Here is a 13,060-nt window from a genome sequence, read left to right as displayed (position 1 = left end):
GGGAATCAGTGCTTATGCGACAGTCTGTGTGGAAGTCGACGTAGTCACCGTGATTTCACCCATCGATTTGTGGACTGCCGTTTCGAGGCATCGAGTTTGACATTTTTGGATGTCGCCATCTTGGCTTTTTGCGATCAGAAGTGACAGGAGAGGGTGGAGCTAAGCACAACCGAACGCCATTTTTAGGCCACCAAAAATGTCAATTGTTTTTTTACAGTTTGAAAACACACTCTGAAATGGTTACAGTTGTAACCTGAAGACATGGACGACTCCCAGACCGGACAACGCAATGTTAGCAGCCTGTCAATCACAAGGTAGCCACGTCCTAAAGCATGCTCTGCTTTATGCTCTATTTGACTCTAAATGGAACCAAACTTTTTTAGTAAACATCAATATTTACTGAGGTAATAAATCAAGTGAGAAGTTGGGTAATTTTCTTATAGACTTCTTTACAATCAGACTTCTTTTTGCAACCAGAGGAGTCGCCCCCTGCTGGCCATTAGAAAGAATACAGGTTTAAGGCACTTCAGAATTGGTTTCGCTTCTCAGACCTGAAGGTTGCTGCCTGGCTATCGTCAGCAAGTGAGGCTCCATTGCATTCAGTGTTTCTGCTAATGTGTCCAAAAACAATTTCATCCTTTTTTCAAAAGACAGAAAATTAGGCATAATAGTTGCATTTTAGATTATATTACCTTGCACAAAAAGTGTGGAGAATTTAAACATCAGGTTATTGCATTTTCACTGGTGTTTTTTTTCATTACGTGTTTTTCTGTGCCGTTATTGATCTGTGCTGATTATCTCGTTCGTCATATTTCATTGTAACTTGAAAACAGGCCGTGGAGGAAAGCTCACTTTTTTAAGGGGATTAGTCATCAAACTCTGACTGTCCTGTCCAACGTGCATGTCTTGCGGCTCCTGCATGTGGGCTGGTGTTTTCACAATGTGACAGAGTGCTGGATCTCTAACGGGGAGCTGCTAAATGTCATTTTTGTCGCCTCGCAGATGCCACTGTAACGAGGGGAAATAGATTACATTTTTGTGAACATTTTAATCGGCAACCATCTGTGGCTGACAAATATTTGAACCGGTAAACACTGCCAGTGTAAAAACTTCACTTCACTGAAACTCTGAAAAGAACTGAACCGATATAGCGTATTTCATATCCGCGGGAAAAAATAGTTGTTGAAATCTTGTTGTTATATTGAGAGCCGATCATCGGCCATTTCTGTGTGTCTTTACGTAGACTGATGCTAATCATTTCAGGGCTCTGCTTTTAAAAATAGCACAGTAGCACTGCATCTCTCTCTCTCTTTCTCTCTCACTCATGTGATAAAATAAGATAGAAGCCGTGCACACACAGTTCAGGATGATCCCTAGTGTGCTATGTGCAATGTGACCTCATATCTCTGCTCATGTCTGGTTCATGATATCCGCGTGGCTACTCGACATGTAGAGGCAGCAGACTGTGCCGGTTCAGCAATTCTCATGATGACTGCAAGCCTTAAATTCAAGTGCTCTTATGCAAGACCGTATTGTGTAAATTGGCTCTCCACTTGCTTCATTGCTTTCAAGTCCACGTCCCTCAAAAAGGCAAAAAGAAACACTAGAATAATGGATACTAACACTGGACCGGAAGCTGATGAATGAGCTATGTGATAACATACATAATTGCAGCTCAGCCACAGGCTACAACTTCTTTCCTTCAGTAAGTCGTGTGGTTATGTTGGTGGAGGAGGATTTAGTTAGACATTTTCATACAGGCAAACAAAGGTTTTGGGTATTTTTCTGGAAAGAAACTTGAGGAAAGTACGACTTTCACACCTGCAGTTTGGTTCATTTGGTCCGGACCAAGGGTAAAAAAAAAAAAAAAAGATTTGTTGTTGCATTTTAGTTCTGGTGCTGTTCCTGTTCACACTGACTTTTTACAAACACACCAGAAGAGTAAACATGACGTCATACAGCCCGACAGGTACCTCGTTGATTGGACGGTTTTGGCGATTGTCATCCTGCATCAAGCAAAGCACTCATGCATCAAACAAAGCACTCATGCATCAAACAAAGCACTTTTTAAAACTTTAAAATATAAATAAAGTTATTATTATTATTATCATTCGTGCATCATCGGGATCCCACATGGGGAAATCAAATCCTGGTGACTGGCAGACGTTTATGCAGCATGTTAATGCTTCTGATGTGCTTCTGTGTATTTATGTTCTTTGATTAATAACTGATTAGAAGCATTGCTAGTCTTATTAGACTTCAATTCGACCGCATGCTATGATGAATAACGGTAGAGACAGTCCCTTTGCTCCCAGACGACTTGATGAAAACACACGTGCGAATGTCGGGGGGTACACATGGACACGTGCATGAGGCGCGTTATCACTGTCACACAGTTTTTAATAGAGAACAGCGTTTGAACTATTAATCAGGAAAAATACCCGAGCCGACATGCTTATATACATTGCCTTAAATACAGATCAATTACATTGATTGCTGAACAGATTTCACGATCAGTAGATGCATTTATTTGTAGTTGAGCTGTGATTGTTGAAAATATCATATGGTGTGGTTGGTATGTTAGCTTTCAAACCTCAAAGTGAGACCCACCTTTTCAAGAGGTCTCGCTTTGGTTCTTTGGAGCCCACCAGCCATCGATTGACAGCTTTCACACCAGCACATGTAAACCGCACTAACGTGCTGCAGGGAGAGTCCCATCGAGTGCATGGTCTCTTCTCGTGACCCAATGTGAACTTTGCTGCACTCAGTTATTTTTGGCCACGCTTACCTCATTTAAACCACATGCATACTATTGTGTCCACTTTTATGTGACGCATGCACGGCACATGGGGCCTGTGTTCCAAAGTACAAAGTTAAGGTCAGGGGGCTTCCAATTTGACCCGCTGTCTCTCTCCCTTTCCTGTGTCTGTAGCTGTGCTAAAGGCAAATAAGCCCACAAAAGTTATATATAGAAATAATATTGAATATGGTTCAAAAGAAGCTGAAAAAATATAAAAAGCCACGAATATTATGTTAGTAACTTCATGCTCAAATGTTCATGATGAAATACCTTACCAGCATGAGGAACTTGTCCCACTCAGCACATCATGCAGGTACATAAATCCAGGAATACACAAAAGCTTACTTGGTAATAAGGAACCGTGTCCACGTGTGCAAGGACAGGTGGACTTAATCATAAAGATAAATATGAATGTGGGAAGTGTGCTGAGCATTCAGTTAATAACACAAACATCTGGGGCTTATTTTCCAACTCCACTGCATTAGTTGTGATACATATCTGCATAGCATCATTTAAACTGTAAACAGCCACATGCAAAATATACACGTGCACATTTGTGTTTCCACAGATATTTGACACAGAATTTGCAGATGCATTAAGAATACATTTCAGTGAGTAATCCCACACCTCGAAGGCACTCTCGGTATTGTGAGTTGGACCACTGAGAAGCAGAGGGATCGCAGACTGGAAGCTCCCGTATCTGATTTTCAATGTCCTCCGGCAAAACCTTCAAAACAAACGCTGCAGCACTCTTGGCAACAGCTATAGAGTTAGTCCAAACCTACTGTACTGTACTGTAAGTGTACCGTATTCACCGGTCAAAGTCAAAACCTCATCCCCAACTCAAGTTTCTGACTCCATCAACTCTACCATCCACAGCAGCCAAAGCACAACAATTGAAATGATTAAGCGGCGTAATACAAACATGATTTTTCCTGTGTTAACTACAGCTTGTCTGATAATATTGTCTAATTCGACCTCCCTCACACCCTCATCCATTGTTTCCTCTCCAATGGCACATATTCGCTCAAAGTTATTCCCTCAATTATCTCCTATTTCTCCCTGTGGGAGGCATTACTGTTGCTATTTTGGCAGACGCGGTTTCAATTTAATCACGTAGCGGAAGACATGAGCCAACTCATGGGTTAACTGTGGATGGGCCCCTCTGGAGCTGCAGTATGTGGGCTGTGTATGTGCTGACGTCGGGCCAATAAAGGGGCCGACGCAGACGGGTGTGCAGGATGCTTACAACAAAATTTAGAAGGATGAAGTGAAACTTCTTTGCAAACAATACATCTATTTTGTAATGGGAATGCCTTCATTGGTGGGAATGTCTTCACCTGTGCGTATTTGCTATATATGTGTGGTAGTGGAATGAAATATTACAAATAGACACGGTGGAAGTGCTTGTAAATTACAAAAGGAAGAGTGGTGAAGATGCCTGTCGTATTAAATGATATAAGTGATGATAAGCCTGAAAGGTCTTTGATTAAAAGAGAGATGTGATATTGAAAGGTGCAGGCTCATCATTCATCTCCATTTTCACATTATTAATAATATAAATAAGCAATTTATAAGACGTGACTTGATAAACTAGGAAACAATTCAGAATGAAATACTGTCAATAAATGTCTTCCCGTACGGTAATCCCTGTTGTTCTCAGCTCAGGATCAGTCTATCACATCAGTTACTGTACTACAACCGTCAAAAGAATGAAAGTGTGTGTCAACATGGAGCTATAATCTCCCACACATCGTGTTAAATAAACTTCAGGTTTGTTACTTTGGAGTCGTATTCTTTTCTCTTTTTTTCATGAGTGATTACTGCAATATCCCCATGGCTGGATTTTAATCAGATCAAATACTGCAGTCTCATAGCATAATGAAGAAAACCAACAGTACATTGTGCGCCACACTGTTTACTTTCTAATTGCAGTCCGCCCAAATCACATAAATCATGTCCGCATCCAGTGTAGATCGCTCTCACAGGGGTGGTGCTATCTGAAGGAGTTCAGGGCACAGAAGCAATCAGCAGAGCTCCACCGAGATGTGTCCATATTTAACCACCGCGCGCACACACGCCCGTTATGCAACAAGAATTTAGTCTCCATTGCATTTAATCCCCTGTAGCAACCTAATCCTGGGGCTAAGCAAACTCTTCTCCTCAAGCCTCCCTGCTGCTCTGAGAACACAGAGGACAGGAGGAAGAGGAGACGACAAAAGGAAACAAGGGGATGTTGGAGCGGCATGAAGGAGATTTCGGAGAGGTGATGGAAAAGGAGAACGTCATGGTTTCAAACATGTTGCCGACACACGGGTTGAAAGGTCAACCACAGCCAACTACAGCTGCAGGAGTCGGGATAGAAATGCAAGTCTTTACTGCTGACTGCAGATTTGCATAATAGTATCTAGTAATAATACAAATAATAACAATATTGATAACCCAGTGAAGTTAAGACAAACTCTCGTCTTTATCTGATTACTCTGTGTTTGTTGGCATGCAATCGGTGTATAGCTGGAAATATTCTTTCTTTATAATTTCAATAATAAAGTGAGAAAATCCTTTTCATTTGGCAGGTATTTATTTCAAGCAAGAGTAAAGAGTAATAGTATTTACCAGGAGGTTATGTCATATATACAGTATATACCAGTGTTTCCCAAATGACAAAATAAAAAGTTTTGGTTATTGACAAACTATCGCTAGCCAGCTCACAATAGGCCTAAGAGTGAATCTGTCCGCAAATCAACGTTCCTGGCCATTTTTACTGCCATTGCCACATCACCGTATATCATCATGGATCGGTAAAAACAGCCACTTCCAAGAGATATGTTTGATAAATGTCAACTTCGTTTTATGCATATGTTATTGAAAACATACACAGGTCATCCTGTCAACAGCAAAACGATCAGAATGTATGCGCGCCTTTCATATTAGATTCAATGTTATTAGCTACAATTATCACAACAGTACGATCATTCAGGCTCCCTCGTGTGGCTCGAAGGTGTACTGCAGATACAAATGTTACTGGATTTTGGCCATATCGCCTGGCTCTATGTAAAGGATCTGAATACTGCCACCCTTCCCTGCACATTGTATATTAGACGGCAACAAACGACACGAAGACATGAAATGTGCTGGTCCACTCACAGGTGGTACGTTTGCTGGACGGGGTAAAAATGTCTGGGCGGGAGGAAAGACGCAGTCTTCTGAAAAAAAGAGTTTCTGTAACTTCTCAAAGAGAGACCCTGGATAAGGAGGAGGAATGTCCTCCTCACTAAGCATTGCCCAAACTGGCTTTCTCTATATTCCCCAGTAGGCACCCGAACTCCGAGAGCTTTGTTTCCCCTGGGGGCTGCCAAGATATGATGGCCCAGAAGTTGGCAAATGCACCACTGGCATATATTAGCCGTATAGTGCAGCAAAAAATATGACCATTTTTGGGGTTAGTTCCTTGTTGCCCATGAATCATTTCTCTACCAAAATTGCCCACCGATATTAAACAAATGGAAAGCGTCTTTGGATTCCGTGTTATCAGGGCTGATACCAAAGGAGTGAGTCGGGGGCTCACCCTTCATATTCACTGTGAAGAATTAAATATTTCAGTTTTGCAGCCTGCGGCGGTGTTAATGTTTCAGGACACTGTTGGATCGGATCACACTACATCGCGTAGCCCTCAGTGTTCTTTCCAAAGGACATGTTTGGTCAATTTATTCAGTTCCATTTTTTTTTTTTTTTTTAAAGCATGCACCCATAATGCATTGGGACAGTGTTTATTCCACTGTTTCAGCTGGAAAACATAGTATCCCCAAAAACCGCAGTTAAAAGGGCTGTTGGTTAAGTGAATCCAAGAGGGATTTAATTACCAACCGGGATTGTTCTGCGGCTGTGTTTTGTCGATGTGAGGATCCTACCTGACATTGTCGTGGCGCTGGATGTAGATTTTGTGAAAGATCCTTTCTGGGGGCTTCAGGAAATCCTCTTTCATCTCCATAGCTACGTTCCTGGGCAACAGACTCATTAGCAGGCGCTCCTGCGTGTGTGTGTGTGTGAGTGTGTGTGTGTGTGTGTGTGTGTGTGTGGTGTGTGTGAACAGAAAGGGAGGGAGAGAGCAGATAAAGTAAGTTCAAATATACATTTATACAGTCAAACACAGCAAAGTTATCATAGGACAACGTGTTAGCAGCGATACGAAATGTGCCAGGCAGAAAGGTATGAAATCTAGCCGAAATGAATAATGTGTTGAAATGACTCGCGGCACAAGGAGGGGGTGGGGAGGGAAGGGAAAAAAACAGATGCACATCTAATTTTACCCACAGTCTCAGCAACGCACAGGTACACACGTACCTGTTTCTCGTTCTCGTCCTCCATGCGGAGTCTCTCTTCAATGCAGTTGCGAGCCTGCAGGAAGGCCTTCCTCTGGGCTCGTTCCGTCAGGATGCGCACAAACAGCCCTGACAGGTTGACACTGGTGAACAGCAACGTGTTGGCAACCAACTGCAAACGGAAGAAGACAAAATTAGGAACATTAAACATGTTGATTATAATTCTTTAGTACAGTTGTTAAAGACACGGGAAATCATCAAGAGATGTGTGTGGCTTTATATAAGAATGATCTGATTAGTATTCTGTTCGCGAGTTTGTGTGTGTGTGTGTGTGTGTGTGTGTGTGTGTGTGTGTGTGTGTGTGTGTGTGTTTGCTGCACAGTACATTCTTTTTTGAATGTATTTAGTGAAATAACTGCTTATACGCATGTAGACTTGCGTATGTGAAAGTGTGTCCCTAATTTTGAGGTCCTATAACTGGGGATTAGGTACCTCAAATGGGCCTTTGAGGAGCTTCTCACTTCCTCATAGATATTTTTATGCTTTTGCTTCGTTACCTTGTGAATCTTTTCAGATTGTTTTTATTTAGATATTTATTGTTATTTGTTAATATTATAGGTATTATTATTAATTCCACGTGTAGTTATTTACATGTATTTTTAAAGTTTTTTTGTGATTAATTACATTTAAGTGTCTTTCTTTTCTTATCTAAGGTGTGTGCAGGTTTTACACGTATAAACAAAGGACAAATAAAGGATAAAGGACAAATAAAGTTATCTTGAATAGAATAACATCACTATGATCTATCCCATTAGTAACTGTTGCATTTAAAACACACACACACACACACACACACACACACACACACACACACACACTGTGTGGCATCCTGCTATGGTGGTGGGGCCGTATATTTCTCTATTTTGGAGTCAGCAACATTAAAGCGTCTGAGAGACGGCGCTCTGGTCCATCCATCACAGCAGATGCACAGCAGCATGACTGCTTCAACCTTGTCCAGGACACGAAGAAAAGAGAGTTGTTGTTTTGTTTTTTTCTTGACTGGGTTCAGCTGGCTTTGACTTTGTCTACAAACCGAACGAGATCTACCTCCAGTGTGCACCAGCGGGCAGTGGTTGTGTATTGATACGATTAAAGGAATTCAAACTCTTCATATCTTAGGCCATTCATCATGAGTGTTTTCCACAGCATAGTTTTACCTCAAAAAAAAAAATTACAAATGACTTTACACTTCACTCGTTTAAAAAAATAAATATCTTAAAGCTTCACATGATATATCCTCAAATTTAACAAACTTCCATTGCCACAGCCAGGCTTGTTTCCCAGTCTAATGAATAATGGATCCAGTTCTTGGCAGCAGCAGTCTGTCTTTGTGCTTGGCAGCAGCGCTAGCAAACATCAACATGTTCAAACGAGGCTCAAGTTACTTCACAGCCTCCAGTAAGTAAATGTGGACGTCTGAAGTGAGTGGTGTCGAACACTCCTCTGCCTATCTGCAGTGGTAAACCCCAATAACCGACCATAATGTGCTGGACTCACTCTTACATCTGTTTCACCCGTTCACGGTTTTACACGGCGAGGAAACATCTACATTGCCGTTGATGATGTAAAACAATGATCTGTAGTATTCTATTGTGCAATAGGGCTTTCATTTCATTAGCAGGCTATCACTGCTGTGCTTAATGTTAAACAAACTCTCTGGGACTGGTTACATTGTTTATAGCAGACACTATAGTTATATGGCGTAAATGTGCTGTGGATTTAATATAACGATTGTTCAACTTTATCTTAGACATGCAAGGTTGTAAACTATAACGCCATGTGACATTTTTATACGCCCAACTCTTTGTTGCACCAATACAATGTGGCACTAAAAAAGAGTGACAGCTGAAGAGTATAGGGGACTAGTAATATCCTATTTATCAAACTCATATCCCCCGCTTGCTCCAGTAATAAGATATTTTCAGGTAGACCAAGCCACAGGCTGAGTGCCTGGGACCCAGGTGGGTGGCCGGTGCAAGCCCAGGGCCACGCGAGGTCATGCCTCACAGCTCATCTCTAAGCTTAATGGATTAGCCATCTCTGGTAGTGAAGCTAGCACCGTCCTTCACATGGCAATGCAGGTATCTCACATAGCCTACACACAGGCCGGAAAACAAGCTCCTCCGCAAACACGCTGTCATCATGCGAGGGCGTGATGAACCGATCACATCTCAATTTCACTTCCCACCAAAATGCACAATCTTCGCGCCGTATGCTACGCGGAGGAGGCAGGCGTGTTCCATAGCCACCGCCACCACCACCACCACCCCCGGAGGGGTTTGACTGATGTTACATATCTTCTCTCCTCACACCTGACAGTCAGTCAGAAGTGTGAGTATTGTGATAGGGGGGAAAAAAGAAAAATCTACAAAGATATAAACGCACAGAGAGCGGTGAACCGGTTTCTATTTCAGCTCGGAAATGACATGAATGACTGTGCCCTCTTTTTCCGTAACTGAAGTATATAGTAGTGTGTGTGTGTGTGTGTGTGTGTGTGTGTGTGTGTGTGCCCCGCTGTTTGCCCTACTTCTGGTGCTAGCAGGATGTCACTCTGATTCCTGGCCGGCTCCTTTGGGGCCTGAATCACATCCCCAGGGAAACAGTCATCGACAAGCAGACTGCTTGGCTCATTCATTTTTCTCCTCCACCCTCTCTGTTTGTTTTTCTTTTTCGGGGTCCTGCAGGTACATATGCATCACCATCACCACAGCCACGGCCCCTACAGTACACCACTATTTCTCAACCTCAGTAAATGATATGTAGACTTACTTACAGTTATGATAGTGGGAAAGTGAGCAAGCAGACATTCACAGTCTCATTTTGTGTTTGTCCACTAGATCAAGTCTTCTTCGTGGCTCAGAGGCTTAGTTGACATGAGCTACTTTTGTTTTTATCCAAAAACTACACTTATTTATGTTTTATTTTTTTTTTGCTGTTCTTAACGTTTCAGAAAAACACTTTTGTCAAATGCAATCAAAAGCCTGAGCAAACCCCATAGTGCAGCCACAGGGAGCTGTCCTCGGTGCTGAACTTGGTTTGCTGTCACCGCACGAGTCTACAACACACACGCAACATACACACAACCCACAGGCACCTAAAGCACAGCGTGTATAGCGCACACATATACGCACCGTTCTCCACATCTTCTGCGTTTTCGCCGTTACAGAAGTGGCGGTCACAATCAAATGCGAGATGGAGACCATTATTCCAAACACGACCGCCAAGAGCGTCCGCACGGGTAGGAGCGCGTAGGCGACGAAGGTGACCAGGATGAGCTGCCACACGCCCTGCTCCGGGGACGTCGGGGGCTCCATGCCCATCGCGCCCAGCGAGAAGGGGCAGCAGAGGAAGGAGAAAGTGAAGCCAAAGAGCAGCGCCAGGTTGACGATCTGCTGGAGCTGAGTCACCTGCAGGTACTTGACGTTCGTCACGATGAACAGGGAGACGAAGACGACGCAGTGGACCGGATGGGACCCCTTGGAGATGGTGAGGCTGGGGCCGGACAGCAACTCCACCACAGCCAGCGTCGAGGACAGGAAGGTGAGCACGGCCAGGGCTTTGAGGGTGGACGTCTGCTCCAGCTTCAGGTTGTAGTTCTGGAAGAGGGACTCGAGCTCCTTGCAGTCGAACTCGTCCTCGCACGCGATGGTGGTCACGGGGACGCCCGTCGGACAGTGACTTCTCTTCCGCCTGGTTTTGACTTTCTGAAACGGTATTTCCTCCATGTCAGTGCCATTCATAAACTGAATACCTGCTCACGGCTCGGGTCGAACGGAAGAGCGGATCCCACGCCGACGCAGACCGGGGGAGGGGAAGAGAGAGACGCGCACAGGACAGCCGGCTGGAGGCAGAGCGTCCCAGATAGAGCCGGAGAACTGGCCGGTGGCCGCAGACGCGCTCCACACTATCCACAGGTTGAATAGTGTTGTTCGGAGGACAGATCAGCTACCAGTGAAACCTTCATGTCCCGGCTGTATTTTCCACGCGATCTGCAAAAAAAATAATATATGTATATATTGTTTAGCAGTCGTTTGAGCGCCACATGAAGAGCAGCGCACACGACGTCTAGTTCAGATGGTTAAAGCTTCTTTCTTTTTTTTGCAAGGCTCAGATAGGATCACGCCTGCGCATTATGAGGTGAAGATAAGACAGGTCTCAGCTACTCAACACACAGTCAAGACGATGTGACTGCTGCGGCTGCATAGCGCACTAATGTGACAGAGCAGTGCACACATCATCCTGTCCTTTTCTATTCCACCTACACATGATGACATGTTTCCATCATTAAAGCCTGCGCAATTTTTTTTGCATATATTGATCCATTTATGCTCTTCCTTTTCCTGTCTCATCCACACACACACACACACACACACACACACACACACACACACACACACAAGGAGGCGAGAAAGATGCAGAATAAATACCAGTAGCCAATGCTTTCCAACCGTGATTCATGAAAATTCTCCGCGCTCACTATGGGCTGGCAACCACTGTGTTTGGTTGGCACATGCATGGGGGATGACATGCTTGCATGACATTCATCATATGATTTTTTTTGCGTTGCCAGAGAGGCAGCACCCTCACCATCAGCACCCTTTTGGCATTCAGGGGGTGGCGTCTCCTTCATTACCAGGGGAAGATTAGTCATCCGTCACAGGCTGCTGCCGTCGCCATGACCCGTCGGTGCCAGGCAGGGTGTGAGAAAGTGACAGATGGATGGCCCATGCCAAAGTCCAGCACTCCTCCGTGCAGGCAGGACACTCGCATGGCTTCTGCCCCCCTCCCTCGCTCTCTCTCTCTCTCTCTCTCTCTCTCTCTCTCTCTCTCTCTCTCTCTCTCTCTCTCTCTCAACTGTTAGTACCTCACTTCCACTGATCTGACTAACACAAGTAAAGTATTTGGCAGCCGACCAAATTTAGTGACGACAGTGCTCTACAAAAGACCATTCTTTGAGAAAAGTAAGACATTTGAACACATCTGAGTACAAAAAAAGCTCAACCGAGTCGATGCCGTTCAGACCTGAAACGATTAGTAGATTAATCGATTAGACTGTTAACAGAAAATGAATTATTCTCAAATGTGAGGATTCGCAGCTTTTATCTCTGTTTGATATGACTGCTTTTTGGACATTTAAGATGTCATTTGGGACTAACAACGACTCAAATATCATCGTTTAATCTGCAATGAAAATTATTTACGGAGCTATTTGAAATCAAACTTTTCAGAAACTCTTGCCGTCACTCTGAATAGTTTGTCGGGACACTGTTGTGTCCACAACCGGGGCCCTTGCCGTCCCCTCTCAGTCTGTCCCTGCTCCTGTCAGAGACATGTGGGACGCAGGATGTAGGAGTCTTTTACCCATGTCACTGTCTATACTGGACTTCATCAGCCGCCACACACAAACACTGTTACAGTTCGTCAGCGACAGGGAGGTGATATGCAAATGAAACAAAACAGCGTCGTCATTTGTATTCCATTGACCAGAGTGAATTAATCTGGGATTGATTTTCTGCCATCACCCTGATCAATATGTCAATATTCCTTGTGTAGCAGCTCATAAATTAATCTCAGTAATCAGCGCTTTTCTATTTTGTAAGACATCTCGCATTCCTTTGATGCAAATGTCAAACTGTGCATTCAAACAAGATGAAAATCTAACATTCAGATTGCCATTCATGTATCTGCACATGCAGGTTTGTGTTCGTTTTTATTTTATTTTTAATTTTTTCCTGCAGTTGATTGGCAGATGCTTTCTTCGCGCTGGTGTGAAGGTGTGCGGTATGTCCGCTTGACCTGTTTGTGACCAGCAACATTGGGGGGGGGGGGGGGGGGGGGGGTTGTTTTTGTTTTGAAGTAGCGAGGAGGAGAAAAAAGA

General features: G+C 43.7%; 1 protein-coding gene across 1 annotated transcript; it reads right to left on the bottom strand.

Moving 5' to 3' along the window:
* Positions 1 to 4,042: 4,042 nt before the first annotated feature.
* On the bottom strand, positions 4,043 to 12,964 carry LOC116387879 (adenylate cyclase type 1-like). Its single transcript, XM_031855329.1, has 3 exons — positions 10,314 to 12,964; positions 7,145 to 7,294; positions 4,043 to 6,830 (listed from the first exon to the last, which is right to left on the bottom strand). Exons 1-3 carry the CDS (start codon positions 10,920 to 10,922, stop codon positions 6,708 to 6,710), a joined length of 882 nt encoding a protein of 293 aa, XP_031711189.1. The 5' UTR covers positions 10,923 to 12,964; the 3' UTR covers positions 4,043 to 6,707.
* Between the last annotated feature and the right edge of the window lie 96 nt (positions 12,965 to 13,060).

This window comes from Anarrhichthys ocellatus, unplaced genomic scaffold (genome assembly GCF_004355925.1).
Source record: "Anarrhichthys ocellatus isolate YVR2014 unplaced genomic scaffold, GSC_Weel_1.0 scaffold15, whole genome shotgun sequence".
In the NCBI taxonomy this organism is placed as follows: domain Eukaryota; kingdom Metazoa; phylum Chordata; class Actinopteri; order Perciformes; family Anarhichadidae; genus Anarrhichthys; species Anarrhichthys ocellatus.
Note: the sequence above shows the minus strand (reverse complement) of the source record. Positions and strands in the feature narration are given on the sequence as shown.